General features: G+C 55.4%; 2 protein-coding genes across 5 annotated transcripts in view; one reads left to right on the top strand and one right to left on the bottom strand.

Moving 5' to 3' along the window:
- Positions 1 to 8,051, top strand: part of PTK2B (protein tyrosine kinase 2 beta) — a 109,675-nt gene extending 101,624 nt beyond the window's left edge. The window contains exons 25-31 of the mRNA XM_069484837.1: positions 3,182 to 3,328; positions 3,479 to 3,514; positions 3,868 to 3,892; positions 5,183 to 5,229; positions 5,885 to 6,022; positions 6,249 to 6,329; positions 7,009 to 8,051. Of these exons, the coding sequence (XP_069340938.1) occupies positions 3,182 to 3,328; positions 3,479 to 3,514; positions 3,868 to 3,892; positions 5,183 to 5,229; positions 5,885 to 6,022; positions 6,249 to 6,329; positions 7,009 to 7,224 (690 nt within the window). The 3' untranslated portion in view covers positions 7,225 to 8,051. The remainder of the gene's footprint in view (positions 1 to 3,181; positions 3,329 to 3,478; positions 3,515 to 3,867; positions 3,893 to 5,182; positions 5,230 to 5,884; positions 6,023 to 6,248; positions 6,330 to 7,008) is intronic.
- Positions 8,052 to 8,489: 438 nt separating this feature from the next.
- CHRNA2 (cholinergic receptor nicotinic alpha 2 subunit) lies at positions 8,490 to 20,712 on the bottom strand. Of its 4 annotated transcripts, none has more exons than XM_069484834.1 (7): positions 20,327 to 20,712; positions 17,435 to 17,592; positions 16,218 to 16,438; positions 15,794 to 15,838; positions 15,102 to 15,211; positions 11,357 to 12,368; positions 8,490 to 10,307 (listed from the first exon to the last, which is right to left on the bottom strand). In XM_069484834.1, exons 2-7 carry the CDS (start codon positions 17,505 to 17,507, stop codon positions 10,182 to 10,184), a joined length of 1,587 nt encoding a protein of 528 aa, XP_069340935.1. In that variant the 5' UTR covers positions 17,508 to 17,592; positions 20,327 to 20,712; the 3' UTR covers positions 8,490 to 10,181. The 4 variants fall into 4 exon arrangements, with proteins under 4 accessions (XP_069340935.1, XP_069340937.1, XP_069340933.1 ...); XM_069484836.1 differs by having other exon boundaries at positions 17,435 to 17,589; XM_069484832.1 differs by lacking the exon at positions 20,327 to 20,712 and having other exon boundaries at positions 17,435 to 19,299.
- Positions 20,713 to 21,624: the final 912 nt, after the last annotated feature.

Here is a 21,624-nt window from a genome sequence, read left to right as displayed (position 1 = left end):
AGTCCCAGCTACTCGGGAGGCTGAGGCAGTAGGATCGCTTAAGCCGAGGAGTCTGAGGTTGCTGTGAGCTAAGCTGACGCCACGGCACTCACTCTAGCCTGGGCAACAAAGTGAGACTCTGTCTCAACCAAAAAAAAAAAAAAAAACAAAAAAAAAAAACAATAACTTTCAATAAACAGCACAACATCGGCTGTACCGATTGCTGGGCACTGTCCTGGGTGCTGAAGAGGGAACCCAGCGGTTCTGCCTTCAAAGAGCTTACAGTCGGCCAGAGGGAAGAGGCCAGGTGCACACTTACCTGTTATTGCAAGCCAGAGGTTGTAGGTGCCACAGAGTGGGAGTTCAGAGAGGAGAATAATTCCTTCCAGCTGCTTTTTTCAGCTGGGTCTTGAAGGAGGGGGAAGATTTGGACAGGAAGAAATTGGGATGCAGGGAATGGAAGAGGCAGAGGTATCAGTAGGAGACTAGACTGAGTGCTGGGAAACCACAGGGCAAATGTGGGAGCTGCCTGGCTAGGACAGGGAAGGGAACCTGGGCAGGTGAAAATAAGGCTGACAGGATGGGTCGTAGCCTAATTGTGGCAGGTGTCACAGCGTATGAGAGTCATTACAAAACACCAAAAATAACTGATTCCTTTTAAGAGTGCAGTGTAATAAGAAATGTAAGTAGCCATTCCCCGATAAGAATACCTGAGGTGCATTCAGCACAGGCAGCTCTTACAAGATTAAATGCTTTTTCATTTTCTCCTGGAGTTTTATTATGAAATTGGAAGATATCAGAATAAGTCTTTCCACATGTGTTTGTTAAAATATTTAGGACAATTAGTCCTGGGGCATGTTAGACATTTCAGTGGTGGAAATCTCTCAGCACTTGTAAAACTGTGTAGTGTTTTGTCGACTCTAGTCGTAACTCATCATACCAGTATTCAGCCTGGTCTTCCTCAGTCCGTACATTTTTCCCTAGAAATTCCTAACTTTATATTTAGAACTTTTGACACTTAGTTCCTGTTTGTCACTATTTGTCAATAGCCTGGGCCACCATATCATTGTGTTTGCAGGTGTTGACATTTAATTGGGGATATTTATTATAGCCTTAAATATTCCTCATTTTGGAGCATCAGCCTCTGGGAAATTCTTCCTATTTATTTATTTAATTTTTTTAGAGACAGAGTCTCTCTCTGTCACCCAAGCCAGAGAGCAATGGCACAATCACAGATCACTGCAGCCTTGAATTCTTGGTCTCAAGTGATCCTCCCACCTCAGCCTCCCAAGTAGCTGGGACAACAGGTGTGTACCACCACACCCAGCTAATTTTTAAAAAATGTTTGTGGAGGTGGGGTCTTGCTATGTTGCCCAAGCTGGTCTCGAACTCCTGGGCTCACGCTATCCTCTCACCTCAGGCTCCCAAAGTGCTGGGATTATAGGCGTGAGCCACCGTACCCAGCCAAATCCTATTTTATTTTTAACAATTCTATAATTATAAAATACTCTTACATTCTGAAATGTATTCTAAAATAAAGTCTAGCTCAGTGGTTCTCAACGAATGTGATTTTCCCTCTGAGGGGACATTTGGCAATGTCTGGAGGCATTTTTGTTACAACTGGGAGGTGTTACCAGTATCTAGTGGGTGAGGCCAGGGAAGATGCCAAGCATCCTGCAATGTACAGGAAATTTCCCTGAAATAAAGAATTATCTGGCCCCAAATGTCAATAGTGTTGAGGTCGAGCACTAACCCGGTCTAACTGTTATTTACTTAGCTCCATGAAAACAGAAACTCTGTAAATTTTAAGATCAATGTCCTTCCAGTACCCAGTCCTCTGCCTGCCACATAGCGGTTACTTAATAAATAGTTATTGAATAGATTAGTGAACAAAGAATATTCCAGCAAGAAGCCTAACTTGTGGGGAAAAATATTATTACAAATTGAGATCAGTGACTGAAGCTCAATGAGCACTAGGAAAAATATCCCAATATAACTATTTTGAACCATATTATAATATTCAAGTGTGTTTTGCAGGGTTTAGTGGGGAAACTTTTAAGAGATTTAGCAGGGATTATGGCTTGCTAGAAGTCGCTAGAGATCATTTTTAGCATTTTCTGCAAATGACTTGTATGTAAATGGCCACTTCAAAGGAAAGGAACTAAGAGCCCTGCCAGCTTGATCCCTTGCTCATTTTTTGCATTTTTAGTATTTTGGGTGTTATTGAAGGATCCTGCCTCAGGCTAAGGCAACCCCTGGGCTCTGTGCAATCCAGAGGATGCCAACAACATGCTTCCTCCACCAGTCCAGGAAGCCAGGGTGATCATGGGCAGCAGAAGAAAAGCAAAATAGTTTGGAGGGACTGAGCAGATAATTATGCAAATGAACCCTAGAGATATTGAAGGAAAGTAGGCAGGCATGCAATACCTTCTGTTTCCAAACCAGCAGCTGAAACTATGAATAGGTCCAAAGCCTCACAGGTGATTTAAAACAAGGGTTACATTAATAAGTCTAGGGAGAGGAAGGATTTATCTTATAGCTATAAAGCTACATTTCTTTAAATTTTGCTCTCATTTTATCTCTTAGCTCTTGCATTTCTCTAACCTTTGTTTAACCCAAGCTATTACTATTGTCTTAATAAAGAGTGTGTCTGACTAGGAAGTCATGCTCGAGGGGTGCATGCTGCTGCTCCTTCTCCAGGCTCTGCTCAGCCAGACGCACGTGGGGCTGCACACTGTGGGGCTAGAGACAGCACCACGGCCTCTCGAAGCTTCCAGAGCTGCTGCCTTGGTTGTTTAGGTGGAGATAAGCACCAAAGGGTTTCCAGAAGGCTGGCTTTGCATTTTTAAATCTATTAAATGACGGCAACCGTCACAAATGCCCACTGACAAAATAATGTTAGGGCAGTCACCAGAGGATACAATGTCGCTGACAGGTCAGTAATCGTCAGAATGCAGTGCATGTTAAACAGTGCGTCCTCGGGCGTGGCATCGCGTGGCAACACAGGCATGCGCTCGAGGCTGGCGCCGGGTAACAACTGTCTGCATATACGGCTGAGGGTTTAGGAGCAAACTTGCAAGAAAAAAGCAGCTGGCGAGGCCGAGGCTTGCGGCTCTCGAGAGGCTCTTCAGAGGACGGTCCCTCCTCTGAGTCTGAGGGCGGAGCTCACTGTGTCCTCTCGTTTGTCCCCGACGTGCTCCAGGAGGAGGACTTCATCCGGCCCAGCAGCCGAGAGGAGGCCCAGCAGCTGTGGGAGGCCGAGAAGATCAAGATGCGGCAGATCCTGGACAAGCAGCAGAAGCAGATGGTGCTGGATTACCAGTGGCTGCGGGAGGAGGAGAAGTCCCTGGTGAGCGAGTGCGGAGCCCGGGGTGGGGTTTCCGTGCCCTGCGTCCCTCCGCGTCCTCTTCCACACCCCCCGGCTGGGTGGAGCGAATGCGTTCCTGGTGCTTTCAGTGCTGGAACCCTAAGTCCTTTGCTTTGGTCTCCTTCTCTGCAGGACCCCATGGTTTACATGAACGACAAGTCCCCGTTGGTAAGTCAGCAGGAGAGAAGGCCCCCATACTATGGGACCCCCGCCTCCCACCGCAGGCCTGCTCAGCTCCTCTTTGGCTCCCGCCCGCCCCCGAGATGTCTCTTCCCCGCGTGCCGGCCTCCACGCAGCTCTTTTCCGAGCTCTCGTGTGACCCGCACCCTTAGCACCACTGTGGCCTGCCACAGGGCCCCTCAGCCTCCCAGAAGGGTCCTTCTGGTCAGGAGCTCCCAGACACCCCCCACAATGACTCTAATCTCTAAACACAATGGAGGGACTGGGGACAAATGAAGGGCGGAGTGGGTTATCCCCAGAGCGGTCTGAGTGACAGGTTCTCTTTCCTCCCTTCCTTCCAGACCCCGGAGAAGGAGGTCGGCTACAGTAAGTGCTCCTGCCCTTCCTTTTGGGGGGGTTTCTGCTTGGCTTCTTGGGCAGGGCCACTGTCCTTGCTCATTGCCCAGGGCCGGGGGCAGCATCTATGTGACTCTAAGAAGCACCTGCCTTGCTTTAACCCGGAGAGTGCAGGGAGGGCCGGCTGTGGGGCTGAGAGCCACCACGCTGCTCTGCCACCCACACCCCTTGCCCCCTACCTGGCACCTTCCTCTTCCTCTCTCCGTCCCTTCTCGGGTCATCTCCCCCCTGCATTTGCCCGGAGGAGCTGGGGCTTCTCTCCTCCTTTGTATTTCCCACTCACTCTGTCTCCTTGGGAAGGAAAATGAAGTAGCTCCGCCCACCTTTCCCGGTTCACGCTCATCTTCTCCAGGCCTGAGGGATGGAAGAGAGAAAGCGGGAGGGGAAGCCAAGCCGCAGGGTCTCCAAAGCCTCTGCAGAAGGCCGGGAGGGAAGAGCCAGCAGTGAGCCCGGCTGCTGCCTGGGTCCTAGAGGGGTGGGGCTCGTGATGATGTTGACAACAGTCACAGAGAACTTAACACAAGTCAGGCACGGGCCTGGCACAAAGGCACAGGATGGTTAAGTAACTTGCCCAAAGTCACACAGCTAGTAATTAGCAAAGCTCACATTTGAACCCATGCATTCTGGCTCCAGGGTCTCTTCTGAGCTAACTCTGCTATTTTACAAATGAAAATTAAGGCCCAGGGAGTGTACGTGAGCAGCCCCAGGTGGCAGAGCTGGAGGTGAGGGTAGAACGAGGTGTTCTGAATTTCACTCTGCGCTCGCTCTTCCAGTGGCTCCGGCTCCTCGGGCATGTGTGTGTCTTTGCTCATCAAAACGGGAGAAATAGCCCGGCTCTGTTGCTATCCCACTTCCTCAGCCCCAAACGCTCAAGGCCAACCGTTAGAGAACCTCACCCCAGGCCCCACAGACACCTGCTGACTCCCGTGTGAGGCTTCTCCCCCAGGGACCGCAGGGCCACAGTGTGCTGTTTCTCGGGCCTGGTGCCCACCAGGGAGCGAGCACTTGCTGACACCCTCTGCAATCTCTCCAGTTTGGCCATGGCTTTGGTTTTTTTCTTTCTATTAAAGGGCCAGCAGTGCTTGTCCCTGGTTACTGGAAAACCAGGGAGACCAGAAGGTCATTTTCCCCTGCCATCCTGGAATTTAGGGTTCACATCCCTGGGCTTTCCTGGTGGTAGAGCAGAGGGATTCAGCAGGCACCAAGGGAAGGGTTGGGGTGCTGAGAACCGCCCCCCACTCACCATGCTTTCCATTGCAGTGGAGTTCACGGGGCCCCCGCAGAAGCCACCGCGGCTGGGTGCACAGGTATGTGCTGGCTCTGCTGAAGTTGACGACATTCAATTCAGAGTTCCACGAGGCTCAAGACCATGGATTGTGAAAATGTCACAGTTGCTCAGATAGAATCTAGTCCAGGATCCTCATTATATAGAGGCGGCCCAGAGAGGGGAGGCAATTTGCCTAAGGCCACACAGCTAATTCATGAACACCCAAGGGGAAGAACCAGTCTCCTGACCCCTGGGGCCCCTCCCCAGCCTGGAGGACAGCTCACCAGTCCAGCCCCAGGGTGGGGGGGGCCTTCCTTCCTGAGCCTCTCCCCTTGGCTCCGAGCACTCCGCTGTCCTTAGAGCAGCCCTGGGGTGGGACGGTGGTTCTCGCCCTGGGCTGTCCATTATAATCACCTGAGGAGCTTTGAGACAACCTGTCCCCCGTGCCCAGATGATGTTCAGCTGGTCTGGCGTGAGGCTGCCACTAGTATTTTGCTCAGGCTCCCTGGCTGGTAAACCATTGTCCTGGACGTGGAAGGGAGGGTGGCACCCCCAGGACAGGGCACTACTATTCCAGAGACGAGTCCTTTCAAATCGGGCTGGTGGCTGTGTTAGTACCAGTCGCACCTGCCCGTGAAGAGTGGCAGTGTCCCCCGACTCACCCCACCCCCTGCCATCTGCTTCTCCCCCTTCAGGCCATCCAGCCCACAGCAAACCTGGACCGGACCGACGACCAGGTGTACCTCAACGTCATGGAGCTGGTGCGGGCGGTGCTGGACCTCAAGAACGAGCTCTGTCAACTGCCCCCCGAGGGCTACGTCGTCGTGGTGAAGGTGGGAGCCGGAGCTGGGGCAGGGGAGGTGGAGGCTGCTCCCCTCAGCCCTGGAAGGGAAGGGGCTGTGCTTCCTTGCCGCCCAGCCCCCAGACGCCCCTGGAGCACGGTGGCCCGGGGGAGTCGAGTCTCGGGGCAGGCACCACTCAGAAGTGCTCTCCCCGAGGTAAATGTGGCTTCCTCCCAAAGCAAGAGGTGACGGTCACCCTGCCTCCTTCTCTCCCCAGAACGTGGGGCTGACCCTGCGGAAGCTCATCGGGAGCGTGGACGACCTCCTGCCTTCCTTGCCATCATCTTCACGGACAGAAGTGAGTGTCCTTGTCCCAGCTGGTGCCGAAATCTGTCTGCTTTCTCCTGCACCTCCACCTGTCCCTAGGTGTGCTTCCCTCTGGAGGTGCAGGAGGGCCACCTGGCTGCCTCACTTCTGCCCTCTGAGTCCCTGGCAGGGGCTTCAGCACAACACATCTGATCACTTACTAGACTACAATATAGCATGAACATAACTTTATATGCACTGGGAAGCCAAAAAGATCATGTGACTCTTTATTACAGTACTCGCTTTATTGAGGGGTCTGGAACCGAATCCACAGTATCGCCAGGGTATGCCTGCACTCAGCAACGTGTGAGCGCTGGGAATATAGCGGTCAACAGAGCAGTCCCTGACCTCTTGATTTGACGGTAGACTGCCGACTTTACCTCTGACCGTTCACTCCAGTGCTGGGCCGGCTCGAGGGGACGCTGCCACGAAGGGAGGGTCTGTCCCGCTGGCTCAGGCTGGGCTGGGTCTGGGGTGTCTGTGATTTCAGTCCTTGCAGACCCAGCTCCAGCCTGCACAGGGCGCTGGATTCAGCCCAGGCTGGGGGCTGACTTGCCCCCAGGGAACTGCCGTGGCCTCAGCCAACACACAGGTGGACACCCCGACAGCTGCCCTGTCCTTCAGGCAGAGACTTGCGGACCCTGAGCCTCCCCCGTGTGCTCTGCCTACAGATTGAGGGGACCCAGAAACTGCTCAACAAAGACCTGGCGGAGCTCATCAACAAGATGCGGCTGGCGCAGCAGAACGCGGTGACCTCCCTGAGCGAGGAGTGCAAGCGGCAGATGCTCACAGCCTCCCACACCCTGGCTGTGGACGCCAAGAACCTGCTCGACGCCGTGGACCAGGCCAAGGTTCTGGCCAACCTGGCCCACCCACCTGCAGAGTGACTGAGCTCGGGGGCTGCCTGCCTGCGTCTTCCACCCCCACCTGTCGTGTACCTTCCCTGCCTTGCCTTCGGCCATGCGGGTCTCCTTGGGGGCAAGGCCTGGCCTCTCTGCACGACCCCCTCTCCCCACCCCACCCCAGACTGAGCTGCCCAGGCTGCAGCTGGACAGAGGGGACCCTGGGCTGTGGACATGGGGGGAGTGACAAAGATGGCTCAGAGGGGACACTGCTGCTGCCCGGCCAGCCCTCCCCATCCCAGCCTGGCCCATGCTGGGCACTCGTAGTGGGGGGGGGGCATGGGATGTCACGTGGTGGCCCCAGCGGCCGAGGTGGCAGGCCGATTTGGGAACCAAGCCACTCCTCCTCCTTCCTCTTCAGCCGTCAGAGGTCCCCTGATGCACAGAGGGGCCCGGAAGGGGCTTTATTCGTGCGCTCGGGGGGCTGGTGAGGTGAGGGAAGAGCCTGGCGTTCTTGTACAGTGTATAGTGGAATTTATTTAATGTGAGTTTGGTCTGGACTGACAGCCGTGTGCCCTGCTGCGGGATCCTGGAATGCGGGCCAGGAACAAGCTAATTGGGAGCGTGGGCAAGCACAGGACGCTGCGTCCTCAGCAAACCCAGCGTCGGGAAAGACGCGAGAGACGCGTCCAAGTCTGGGCCTCGGGCCGAGTCCGCTCTCTCCTTTTCCCTTTTCTTCCCTTTCTTCTTTTCTCCTCTCTTTTCTTACGCCTCTCCCTTCTACCTGCCCCTTTTCTCACGTGTTTGTGCAGAACACTCTTTTATCGTCTTTCTATTTGACTTGTGGCTGAATTAAAATCATTGCCATTTGCTTTGTGGTTCGTTTGATTGTTTTGTTGATTTGATCTGCCGTTTGGGGGAGATGGTGACCGCCACTGTGTTCACGCAGACCCGGGGCTGACCAGCACTGCGCCTCGGCCAAGGAGGGGTGTGTGGGGACCCTTAGCTCTTGCATGGGCAGTGGAGGGCACCTGATCTCAGGGCAACTTCCACCAGGGACCCAGGGTGGTCCCCTCCATGGTCGTGGGTGGAATGCCATGTGTCACTCCTCTCCCGGCTGGCCCCAAAACAACTCGGGCTCTGGAGGGGCTTGGGTGACGCTGATGATGCTTGAGGTGTGGCTGCAGGAGGGGCCACACAGTTGAATGAACAGCGGACTCATCTTCATTTCATCTCTTTACTCACATGCACGACAGGCAGGGGACGTGAATGACACACGTGCACATCACGGGTCGAGGAGGGCAGGTCTGGGAGCCTGGGCCAGGGAGGCCAGAGGCGAGGGAAGGGGAGGGCCAGGGCTGCGTGCACAGGAGCTGGCAGGAGCCAGAGGCCAGAATGGCCCCTGTGTGGAGCATCGTGGGAGAGAAATGAGGAGTGGGGGCCTGGGCCGGGTGTCACGGGCAGACAGGCTTCCCTAGTCTGTCTGGGAACAGCATGCAAGGGCTGGGAAGGAGGGGACCCCAAAGACTGAAAGGCAACCAGGAGCTTGCCCTGCTCAGTTTCCTGCCCGAAGTCCCCACACTGTCCACAGAACCCCGTGCCCACGTCTGTTCACTGCTGAGGTCCCACCCTCGGGGGCTGGACAGAGCTCAGGAGAGGCCCCAGGCTGACCCCCCTTTCCCCAATCCACAGGCAGCCGCGGGCCCTGGAATGTTCAGTCCAAGGTGCAAGAACAGGCTGCACCAAAGTGTTCAGAGCAGGTCGGATGCATCTTCGGCCTCTGGGAAGGACAGGATGAGGGGGACAGGCTGGGAAGGGCACAGTCCTGCAGCTTTGCCATCTACCCAGTGGTCTTGGGGTCCAAAGTGACCCAGCTCACTCCCCTTAACCACTCAGAACAAACGTCCTGAGTGCTGGACGCCAGGACAAACACAAGGCAGGGGCCCTGCCCTAGAGCAGTTCAGAGTCAAAGGAACCGAAGCAAATATCTTAAACTCCCACGTGAGGTGTGCTGGCAGGGCAGGGACCAGGGACCAGACGGTGTGGGCAGGGAGGGCAGGCTGGACATGCCGCCTGTTCGAGCTGAGTCAGGAGCGGCTCAGGATGGTGTTTCTAGTTTGTCCACTGCACGCTCAAGGACAGTGATTTGCAGGCAGTGGCACTCAGCTCCCCCAAACCTCCTGGGGGCCCGGCCGGTGCTCAGCCCTTCTGCGGCAAGGAAATGGAGAGCAGATGTCAGGAGAAGCCAGTTAGGGGAGGTTGGGGGGTGCCCAAGGCGCTTCCAGGTGGGCAGAACGGCCCAGCCACCTGCACCCGTCCACCCATCCCTCCTCCAGGAGCACCTGGCCTGTGCCTCCACCTACATGCAGGCCCTGCCTTTCCAGAAGAGCCTGTCATGCTCCTGCTGCTCCCGACAGCTCAGAACCCTGCAGGGCTCAGCCTGGCTTAGAGAGACCCCAACCCGCCTCTCCAGCCTCCTCCCAGTGCTCCCCGCAACGGAGCCCCACCCCCCCAGCTGCTGTCCCCAGCACTGGGGCTCATTCCTGAACCCAAAATGCTGTTCAGAGCCCTTTCACCCCAGGCACCCTCCCTGCTTCCCCACAAGTCCCTCCTGTGAGTCCCCTTCCTCTCCAGCCCAGCCCCGCCCCCTCGGCAGCCCTGCCTGGCCCCCGGCGTAGGGGCTGTGCTCCTCTTCAAGCACAATCTGGTTCTGCCCCATGTTGTTGTCACCGTATCCTAACCTTCTGCAAACTCCTCCCTCTCCCAGCTCCCCGGCACCCAGAACAGGGCTCTGCACCCAGCAGCGTCTGGGCACTCGGAGCAGTGACGTCAGGTGGAGTGTTCCGAGAAGTCCCCGGTGACCGGGCAGTGCAAGGACTCCAAGCAGAGGCACCTGCAGGCAGACGGCATCCACCCCGGACGCTACTCTAGAGGCAGCTGCAGTTAAGGTGGTCAAAACGTGGCCAGCGGGGCCACCTGGGAGCAATGGCGGGGAGGGAGGGTCAGATCATTCCCGCCAGGAACGGAGGGAGGAAGAGGCCGACGGTGCCCAGGAAGCAGACGACAATGAACAGCCAGAGGAAAATCCTGTCGATGACCATGGCCACGCACTTCCAGTCCTCCTTCACCTGCAGGCGGAAACGGGCTCTCAATGACGGGGAGGGGCAGTGTCCCCCTGCGCAAGGCCCCTGCAAGGATGACCACAGGGGACCTGGGCAGTGAAGGTCAGGGCCGTGGAGGGGACTGACAGGGTGGCCTCCAGGCTCAGACAACTCCCTGGTGATTCCTATCCCACCCCATCCCCTCCACACGGCTCAGAGCCTCCCCATGTGCTCTCAGGTTGCAGGTAAAGGACACCAGGGACACAGGAGGTGGCAGAACCAGCTAGGGATTTCAGCACAGCATCAGTTTAAATGCAACAGTTAGGAAACGCTGAAGACCTTGCTGTCCCCACCCACCCACCCCACCTGCAGGACATGGAGAGGAGGGGGCAGGTGAAGGTGTGTGTGACCCAGGGCGGGTTGGGGGAAGGGCAGCGGGCTTTGTGGACCTTGGGCTCGCAGCCCAGGCAGGGCAGTCTGGACTCCACACTGCTCCTGGATTAGATAATGGTTAATTTTCTTATCTACTCAGCAAGGCCACCCCGTAACAACCTCCTGGCCTTTTATCCTTGCTGGGCTGATAAGAAGAGCTTTGTGATGGGGCAGTGGCCTCACCTAATCATTCTGGAGCTTCCTCCCCATCCCCGCCCCCCATACAACTGAGAGTCTACAGGGTTTGTGGGTGAACAGGGCAGTCCGCAAAATGCCCAAAGCCCATGAACAAAGAGAAGGAAGAGGAGGAGGCCACCCAGGATGAAGGAGGAAGGCCGGGCTCATTTGCTGGGCCTCTCCTGAAATAGTACCCCCACCTCCAGGGCAATGGTGAGGCTGTGCGGCCCTCCCTCTCTGGCTCGTGGGCTCCCAGTTAGGCTAAGCTGGGCACGCTTGGCCCCTGTGGCATGGAACCTGCCCCTGCCAATAAATGTCCCAAGAGCTGCCAGCTAGACGTTCCCTCTCATCAGTTATTCTAGGTTCCTAAGGGCCATGATGGGTTCTCAGGGGAGGGCTGGCCTGAGCTCACACCTGGGGAGAGGAGGTCCCCCGCAAGGCTGGCCCCTCACCCAGCCCCCACGCACCGAAGAGTCAGCATCCTCAGACCGCAGATGGTCGGCGATATAGTGCACGCCTTCCAGTGCCTTCTGCATGCAAGGTGACAGCAGGATCTCACTCTCCTGCAAGGGAGCCTCAGCCTTGGGACCCGAGACCCCTGGGTGCAGGCCACCATGGCTTTGGAGGGCCCCAGTGGGGGGCGAGGAGTAACCGGCACACGCCCATCTGTCCTCCACTGCCAGCGCCTCCCTGTCCTGAGCGTCCACGTTGGTCTCCAACCAGTGGTAAGAGGGGCCGAGCCTCAGGTCCGGGAGGTCGTGGAGCTCCAAGGGCGGCAGGGGCCGATTCATCAGGAGCCAGCGGGGCACGCAGCCCAGCAGGGCCCCTCGCACCCAGCGGGGCATGGAGTGGGTGCTGGGCGAGCGGTGGTGCACGTTGAGCACGAAGACGGTGATGACGATGGACAGGGTGACGAAGATCATGGTGAAGAGCAGGTACTCGCCGATGAGCGGGATGACCAGAGAGGTGGACGGGATGATCTCGGTGATGAGCAGCAGGAAGACGGTGAGCGACAGCAGCACGGAGATGCACAGCGTGATCTTCTCGCCGCAGTCGGACGGCAGGTAGAAGACCAGCACGGTGAGGCAGGAGATGAGCAGGCAGGGGATGATGAGGTTCACCGTGTAGAAGAGCGGCAGCCGCCGGATGACGAAGGTGTAGGTGACGTCGGGGTAGATCTCAGCGCAGCAGTCGTACTTCTTGGAGTTGTAGGTGCCCGTGGCGTTGACGATGGCCCACTCCCCGCTCTCCCAGTAGTCCTTCAGGTCCACCGACTGCTCCATCTGCTCCAGGTCGATCTTGGCCTTGTCGTAGGTCCAGGAGCCGAACTTCATCTTGCAGTTCTGCTGGTCGAAGGGGAAGAAGGTGACGTCGATGCTGCAGGAGCTCTTGTAGATGGCCGGGGGCACCCAGTGCACGATGCCCGTGGAGAAGAGGTGGGCCTTGGTCATGTGGGTCACCGCAAACTCCCCATCTGCACTGGGGAGAGGAGAGGACCTGGGTGCCCGGCACACCTCCTGCCCAAGCCGGGCTGCACACGGCCAGCAGCGGGGGAAGCCCACGGACAAAGGCAGACCTGGCCGGGCTGTCAGGGTTCGAACACACGTGTGAGTCTCTCCCAACACACGCATGTTTATAGCCACCGGAGCCGTCTTTCCAACGACCATCTTTTTAATTACAAAAGTAGAAATTTTGAAGAATAAATTGCTAAGAATGTTTAAAAGAACCACTATTAACATTTTGATGTTGTATATAGCATGTGAAACTATTATATGTATGATCTATATGGTGGTCACATACATACATATTTGTGACCATGGGGTGTAAGGAGTTTGATTGCCTGTTTCTATTCATTTCATGTTTTGGAGTGATTGTTTATGATTATGTGTTTTTTCCTGTAGCAGATGGCAAGTCGGCCCCTCAGGTGGGAGTTCTTTCCTTAACACCTGGAGTCTTTCACTCCCTGCTCAGAAGAGACCTAAGGTCTTTTTGGTGAAGATACTTCCCGAATCCACCCATGTGATATGCATTTTGGAGCCAGCCTTGCCCACCAGGGCCTCTACCAGAGCCGCGCAGGAAGAGGAGTACGAGACAAGACCCCTGCCCTTAAGGGGCCAGGAGGAGATGGGACACAGCAGGAACCAATATGGCATCAGGAGGCAGCGTGGCAGCAGCAGGGTGAGGGTGCACGGAGCGTGCCCCAGACCTGGCTGGGTGAGCCGGGTCATGGCGAAGGCTGCCGTTTGCCCAGGGCCCTGACCCACGGTAGGATTTGGCGGACAGACAGGTGGAGAATGTACCAGCAGAGGGTCCCAAGGGAGCAAGGAACAGGTAGGAGGGGCAAAACTCACAGGGTGCGCGGGGGGTGAGGGGGAGGATCACAGAATATAGGGAGCAGTGGGAGGTGAGGCTGGGGCGTCCAAGGACCCACAAGGACTCTGAGGATGCTGAAACAGTGGTGACCCGTCAGTCAATCCTAAACCCAGGGCGGGGAATCCAAAGAATACATGGGAAGGGAGACTTTTTCCCATGGAGTAGTTCCAGGGTAGAGATATAGGCAAGCTGGAAACAGCAACTGTGAAAGAGAGTAGCAAATACTTCGCTTCAGGTGCAACAGTTTAAATTAACAAAAAGGGGGGGGGGGAGGCACGCTGGTCATCACACACAGTGACCACTAGATGGCAGCATGCGCCCACCTGGCGGAAGGAGACCTTCCTGCTAACTCCTTTAAATACCCAATCCTCCAACTCCGAGCCCTATCTGCTGTGGGACTTTGCTCCTGGCCTCTGCCAGAGGCACAGGAAGCAGAAACCAGAAGGACCCTGGGTGCCACCTCCGGGGCACAGAGACATCGTGGGGTGGGAGGTCCGTGAGCCCCGCAGAAGCCGCAAACGCTGGACACCTGCGGTGGGAGACCTGCCCCGTAACCCCATGGGGAACACGTGCTCAGCGAGGTGGCTGAGGCCTGGTGGAACTGGATGGTGTTGGGAGCCACCTGTCCTATCTGGGGATGCTGCAACCAGATGTGGGACTTTCCCCCGTTTATTTCGTTGTTTAAACATAGCATTTCCAAAGTAGGGTCAAATGAATTGGGGAATGCTGGGCTGGATGGGCTTTTTTTTTGCTGCAGAACTTCTAACAACATTTAAAATGCTATTGTGCTCTGCCGTTTTCCAAAGGACTGAGGCGGGAGTAACAATATATGACATCACCCAAAATTATTTGACCACAGAACCCTTTTTCGTACCTACTCATATCTCAAGGAAGTGGTGCTCCTTGATGCCTTTATAAAACATTTTTAGACACACATGACACCAAACACCTTTTAATTTGAACTGCTTGACTTCTAAAGGAAGGATTATCTGATATTAAACACACAAATGAAATTCTAGATTTCTGTTAATTCTATCTAGGCCAGGCTCGGTGGCTCATGGCTGCAATCCCAGCACTTTGGGAGGCCAAGGTGGGAGGATCACTTGACCCTAGGATTTTGAGGCCATCCTGGGCAACGTAGCCAGACCCCATCTCTAAAGTAAAAAAAAAAATTAGCCAGGAGTGGTGGCATGCCCCTGTAGTCCCAGTTACTCAGGAGGCTGAGGCAGGAGAATAGCTTGAGCCCAGGAGTTGGAGGCTGCAGTGAGCTATGATGACACCACTGTACTCTAGCCTGGGCAACAGAGCAAGATCCTGTCTCATAAATTTAAAAAATGTTATTTATTTTTTAATTAAATTAAATTTAATTTTTGTCTGCTGGGGCTTTCTTTAGATGCCCACGACTTCTATTTATCTTCTAGTCATTATGCTCAAAGATTGGTCCTTTTGTTCTTGAAGACAACTATAAAATAATATTTTTTGAAAAAAGTAAATTTGTCCCCTTCCAGGGTGTTATCCCAGGGCTCGGCTTACCTGTTCCAACGAGCCATCCTTCAACACTCCAGCCCTAAGGTATTGTTTTCTGAGCCGGCAGCACATTTTTCAAGGAATGCTCAGGATTGGCAAACCTATGTCCCACTCACGCGGTGCCAGGCACAGGTACGTAGTGGGCACTCAGTATGTCTTGGGGTGTGAGCGAGGGAACAAAATCAAAGGAATAGGGGAAGGTGGGCGCAGACACACTCAGCAAAGCAGCAGAGAGGGAGACACCCCAGGTCCATGTACCCGCCCCTCCTGGGGGCCTCTGGGGGTTCTCCCAACACCGCAGCGGCTTCCTACTTGTTGTAGAGGACAATGTCGGGCGTCCAGATCATCTCCGAAGGGACCCGGAGGGATGTGATGTTGCCGAAATCGGCCGGGTTCCAGCGCAGCTTGTAGTCGTTCCACTCCTGCATGTGAGCGGGGTCGGTCACCAGTGCCGCGGGGGGGGGGGGGGGGACGGGGGGGCAGGGGCAAGGGGCAAGGGGGCCTGGGCAAGCCTTGGGCAGTGGGGCGCCCCGAACCTGGGCCACACCGCTGGTTCAGAGCACCCAGAGCTCCCCACCCGGCCCCGAGGGACAGAAGGGGCTGCCACGCCAGGAAAGGGCTCGGACCTAGTACCCGACCTTCTCGCTTTGCCCCGACTTTAGTAGCCAGGGTCCCGGGCACACCGCGTGGGTCAGACACTCGAGTCCTGCGTCTATGCCTCATCCTGCCTTTCCCTGGCTGGACGACCCGGTGGCCACTTCACTCATCTGTAGTGAAGTCACCATTTGTAGCGTGTCACGGCTTATGGTTTTTCACACCCTCCAGCTAGGAAGAACCTCCTTGACTTCTCAGACCCTGCAGCAGGCTGGCTTTGGGAATACCCCAGGGAGCAACCATAGGGTCAACTGTGAATTCAGGTCTTGCTGTTCCTTGGCCCCTGGTTAGTGACCGCGCTGCATGGATTCCCGCCCCTCTCCCTCCAGGGCCAGGGGACGGGCCCTCACCTGCTTTAGCCAGACGTTGGTGGTCATCATCTGGTTCTTCTCATCCTGGGGGGAACAGAGAGAGTAAGAACAGCTGGAGGGAGGGACCCAGCCCCAGAAAACAGGGAGGAGTGGCAGGGGCTGTTTCAGGCCCCCGCTCACGGGAAGACCCTCTAACATGGCGTCCCAAGCACAGCCCACCCGCCATCCCTCCCGGCACTGCCACCCTTACTCAGAGTCTCCAGGGTCACACAGGCACTGTTGCCAACCAGTGCCCTGCTAGGAGGGGCTCCAGGGCTGGGGGTGGGATGGAGCTGGCCCTGCCCCCAAAGTCTAGGGGAGGGCGGGGCTGGGGCCCAGGGAGAATCCTGGAGAAATAGTGGGGGGCGGAGGGGCGTGTGTCTCGGGGCTGACTCCCGGGCGAGGGCTGGGAGGACAGGCGCACCACATCGATGAGCTGGGCGATGGACAGCCCGAAGCGCACGATCACCACATCCAAGGTGTTGGGCACCGGGCGCGCCCAGCGGTTGTAGCCCCCAAACAGGTGCTTGAAGAGATGGTCCTCGGCCTGGGTGTGGGAGCCTCGCTGCGCCGGCACCAGGGGACCCGGAGAGGAGGGGGTGTCTCCGAGTGCTGGGGGATGTGGATGCTGGGTTTCCTCTCCACCTGCCGTGAAATCAGAGCCACTCAGCCTCACGGGGCCTCAGTTTGCTCATCTGTAAAATGGGGATGTGGATCCAGACCCTATTGCAGAACACTGTTGAGGATTAAATAGAATAATATCTATCAGGGCTTAACACAGTTCAGAGCGCACCGCACAGAGATCAAGAAAGAGTGGGGAACAGGTGCTGCAGAGGGGTGAGACACAGGGAAGTGGGGACACTCAGACCTAGAGACAAGGTTCAGCCCTGAACTGAGGAGCCTGGAGGAGGATGGTGATATGGGGGAGACGCCTGGTCTGAGTAGGGGGAGCTACAGGGAGAAGGGTCCTTTGGGCATGGCAGTGAGCCCGGCAGGGGTGAGCGGCCTCTGTTTCCTGCCACTTGTCAGATGGGCCATTACCGCTAACAGGGAAACCCTCTGCCACGTCAGGCATCTCCTCGATTTTTCTTAAGCCACTGGCATTTGCCACGTCTGACCAGGCTGGCAAAGCGTTGGGAAATTGGTATCTCTCTTGTTGGCTTTCACTGTGATCTGCAAAGAGCTTCACCACTTCAGGGCTCTGCTGCCTGAGCAAGTTGGGAACTACGGCTCCAAAATCCAGAAAAATGCGTCAGCACCATCTGGGACAGAAAGCACAGCAGTGACAATAGCCGCCTTGCATGTGCCCCGAGTGCCTGCTGTGTCCACGATGCTGGTCAAACTTTCATTCAGTCCTCACAATAGCCCTGGGAGGTCCACAATACTATTTGTGTTTTGCAGCTGAGGATCATTGACACTCAGGGACATTCAAGGTGACACAGCTGCTAATGTCAGAGCTGTGACCTCTCCCATCCTCCTCACCCACCTTCTCCCAGTGGAATGAGCCACCCGGCTGACAGCCGCTAATGTCCCCTGCAGTTTTGACGGTTGGTTGCAATGAGTCCACCTGCAGGAGAGTCCTCCAAACAGCTTGCGAGCTTACAGGTGTGACATGAGGTCTCGCTGGTGACACCCACTCACCTGTCGGAGTCAGCAGGAGCCAGCACAGGCTGAGCCTCCTCAAGGACAGGAGCACAGAACGGGAGGGGCCCATGGCTTCAGAGGACAGGTCCGGCTGCCCCTGGACATCAGAAGGCGGCAGCTCGGGGCTGTGCTGTGGGTTGTGCTCGGACCACCTGCTGTGTTGAGAGGAGCCCAGGGGAGGAGGAAGGTCTGAGAGAGTCCGTGGAAGGAGACCACGGCTGGCCACTGAAGTTAGGGAGCAACACTGTGTCAGACATTTGCACCCATAATCCAGCTGCTCACTCTTGCCTTTGTTCATTATCTTTCCACCACCTCATGCTTTCTCAGGGCCAAGAACATGCCAGGCGCTAGGGACAGAGACCTGAGTGAACGAGGTCCTGAGCGGACACGGTAGAGAAGCATCAGAAGGAAGAAAATTCTAGCATCTCATCTATCCATCCACCCCCAATGTGAGGCACGACCTTATTTATTTAGCCTCATTGGTTTCAAAGCCATCCACGGAGACCTGAAGTCCCCTGAGCATCCTTTCCAGGCTTTTTATAACTCCCCATGTTGGGAAGTTCTTCCCTGAGTCTGATTCTAAGTAAGCATCTGTTAAGTCAAGTTGAGTAGAGAGATCCTGGTATTGCCACCAGAGGCTAAACTTTGTTAACACCCAAGGGAACCTGCAGAGCAGGTGAAGTTTTTCCTCTGCTCCCTGCACTCATTCAAACTCCTGCCCTCCAGGGAGCCCCCTGTGTGGTTCCTTCTCTCTCTTTCATCCCCCCTACCCTGCAGGACTTAGCATCCCCAAGTGTCCCATCCCCTCCTCATTTACCTGTATATCACCACCACCTGGAAGTTTTGTTGCTTGTTAAAATAAAGAATAGTTATAGCATTCACTGGCTGACGTCTACCATGGCACAGGTGTGAAGATTGGGTTGTTTTCCTTAGATGTTAGGAAACAGGGCTGGGAAGTGCAGGCAAAGAGGGTTCCAGGATCCCCTCTGATGTTAATTCCTAAGAACAACATGCATTTGTGTAGTTTTCAGGTTTACAGGGCACCTTGGCCTCATTTGGACCTCACTTCACCCCCAGGAGGGTGTGGGGAAGAGATATTATTGCTTTTATATAAATAAAAAAACCGATGTTCAAAGAAGTTGACCAATTTGCCCAAGTCTCCGCATAGTTACAAGGTGATGAAGCTGGGATTCAAGCTAAGGTCTTCAGCTTCTAAACTATAATGTGATAAATTATAATGTGGTATTAACCAGGAGGGCAGTTTTGTATGAGCAACTCCGCCAGTACCTGCCTGTGTTCTGCAGACCCTAGCACCGTGACTGTCGCTGTGAAGTCACGGTCAGGACTGAGGTCTGTGGGGAACGGGTGACGAGGGGACAGAGCCCCCACCCCAAAGCTGGGCCCACCTGGATCTAAGGTTCTAGGAGCTTCCTCCAGGTGCAGATGCACTTACTCACCCTTCCAAACAATATCACGGCCACAAATTCCGAGGCTGTGATCTGTTTCAACCAAGTACATGTAATAAAAAGAAAGGTTTCTCCCCACTAGTGAGAACAGGAATGCAGGCATGCTGAAATTACATCATTTAGAGATCCAAGGAGAGCTGTCCCATGTGTAAATGAGATGCGTGACTCTAGAGGACTTATTCCAACAAGACGCCTCAAATCTGCATCCCCTGTGATTCTCTCCCTATGATAATTTCATTAATATGTCACAGGAAACCAAAGGAGGAATTGCTCTGGGTAATTGACAGTAATTAGAGCAACCTTCCACCTCTGGTTAGGAAGGTGTCGAAAGAGAAAAAGCTGCCGATTCTGACCCTCTGAGTGGCTGGATTGGCAGGTTTGGGGGAGGGAGTGGCAGTGGGGCTGGGTGAGTGAGGTGCACAGAGAAGCTTGTGCAAAAGACATTGCATATGTAAAGCACTCAGACATCAGCACCCTGTCGGGCTTGTATTGTGGCTGTAGCCCTTGCCCAGACCACCCCCTCCGTGCCCCCACTCCCCGCACTCACTGCAGCCTCTCCCCCCCACCTGAATCCTGGTTCCATTGCAGTCAGGGTAATCTGGGCTCACTTCCCTGTTCATCTTCCTACTGCAGCTGGTTTTTCAACTTCTCACCCACCAGGCCATGTTCTCCTCTCTTAGAACCCACCCAATTCTTCTCTACCATCCAGAAACTGTCCAGCCCCTGCCCCCCCAACCAGGCACGGGAGTCCCAGCTCTGGCACAATTGCCAATACTGTACCCCCAAAGAAACCCCTCAATTAGAGGACATAATATAGTTTCTTCTTCCAAATAATTTCACCAGAGGTGCTTAGGGGATAGGGAACATGTTTCTAGTTTCTGTATCTGCTCCGCTCAATAACTTGATCAATGGCAGAAGCTTAACAGCTCAAGGTTGCGTAGAATCTTAAAGGTCATCTGAACTACTACAGCAGCCGGTGCGGGACCCCCCCCTCCCCCCCGCCAACAAGTCCGGCCTCAGAACAACCCAGCAAGGAAGCACTTGCTCCCTCCCATGTCAGTAAATACCATCAGTGCCTGCTGGCCTTTCACAAAGCATATAGAATATTTGCTGAATGAATAACGAAAAGAACAAAAGAAGGAATCGTAGCAACAAAGACAGAGGAGCAGATACCGTAAAGTCACTACTCCTAAGAGCCAGCGATCCACACCAGCCCAGAGGTGTTAATGTCACTGGGCTCTGAACAGCCCCACCTGGGACTAAAATTTTAGCAGGCTGGAATTTTTTTAGGAGCAGGCGACTTCCAGGATTCTGACATAACCCCCTTCTGATACCCAGAAGCTGCTGGTGCCCCTTGGCCCCCACGCACAATCTCCCCACATGCACAATGTCCCCAGCATAAGCCTTGGGGCAGCTTTCTTACCTGTGGTCACAGAAGAAGACAGGCCATTCAAGGGCTGCAGAGAGCCGTCCTGGCTTGGTGATTCTGGGCAGCTGAAAAAAGTCCCCCCAGAAACAGAGTGGCAGGTACAGAATAGTCACTTCATTTCATGGTCAGAGGCTGAAGCTTGAGGGTTTGGGAGACACCCTGTTGAGATGAGGGAGACTGTGGGCGGGTTGGTGGGCTGGACAAGCTCTGCAGAGAGGTCAGTGCCCCGGGGGCTGCCCGGCTCTGACAGCCAGAGGGGGCTTCCTGCAGGTGCCACATCTTCGTGGCTTCATGAGGAGGGCAGCTTGGAGAGCCGGCACGAAGGAGTGGGCAGGTAAAACCCAAGCCTGACCCCAGGAGGGGCCAAGGGCTTAGCAAACAAGCACATGGGCTCACACTCTCCTCTCCCTCCCTCCCTCCCTCTGTCTCTCTCTCTCTCTCACACACCCCCTCTCTGGAGGGGGAACGAGGAGCAGGAGGAGGAGCCTGTGACTGTTCAGTCTGTGTCCAGTGGGGACAGGCAGGCGCAGACCTGCTTTCCCGCTGTCCACTTACTGTGATGCTTCGCTCCCTGCTCCAAAGGACCCTGTGCCCCGGCATCATTGCCTGGGACCCCTGAGCGGCAGGGGAGACGCTCCTGGGACCTGGGCTGTCCCTGGCCACCAGCCCACAGTCCTCTTCTGCCCCTTCTCTCCTGTAGGACCCCCTTCCCCCACCCAGTCACCTACAGGACCACTGGGTCACTTGCCTGCCACCTCCTCAGCCTCCTCGCAGGTGACCTTGCCTTCCATTTCTCAGGGAAGCCCCATTTTCCTCTCATATCAAACCAGGAATCCTGTTCCTCCTCCATGCACGGTGAATCTTGGCCCCTGGGACCTTGAGGGCACCCATCTATTAACAGCCCGACTTCCTCGGACCTTCCCTCCCCTCCCTGCCGTGTCCTTCCCCTCGGGCCTTAAATAAGCTCATCGCCCCACCCTCAAATCTCTCTGGGTTCTGCCTCCCTCTCAAGCTCTCTGGTCTCCCTTATTTTGTGCAAAGCAAAGTCCGGGGACAGGGACCGCTGAGGTTTGATTTCTGACTCTGATCCTGGTCAGTTTCTTACACGTCCTGTGCCTCAGTTTCCTCGCATGTCAAAGGGGGACGTGAACAATGGCTCCTGCTCTGCAGGCCTGTTAGGAGGAGTGAATGAGTGGTAACAGCATGAACAAAGTGCCCGGAACAGCGGGACGGCGCACGGCACATGCAGACACACACATGCGCACGTGCATTGCACTTACACCCGCGCATGT

The sequence above is a fragment of the Eulemur rufifrons genome, chromosome 12 (genome assembly GCF_041146395.1).
Source record: "Eulemur rufifrons isolate Redbay chromosome 12, OSU_ERuf_1, whole genome shotgun sequence".
NCBI lineage: Eukaryota > Metazoa > Chordata > Mammalia > Primates > Lemuridae > Eulemur > Eulemur rufifrons.
Note: the sequence above shows the minus strand (reverse complement) of the source record. Positions and strands in the feature narration are given on the sequence as shown.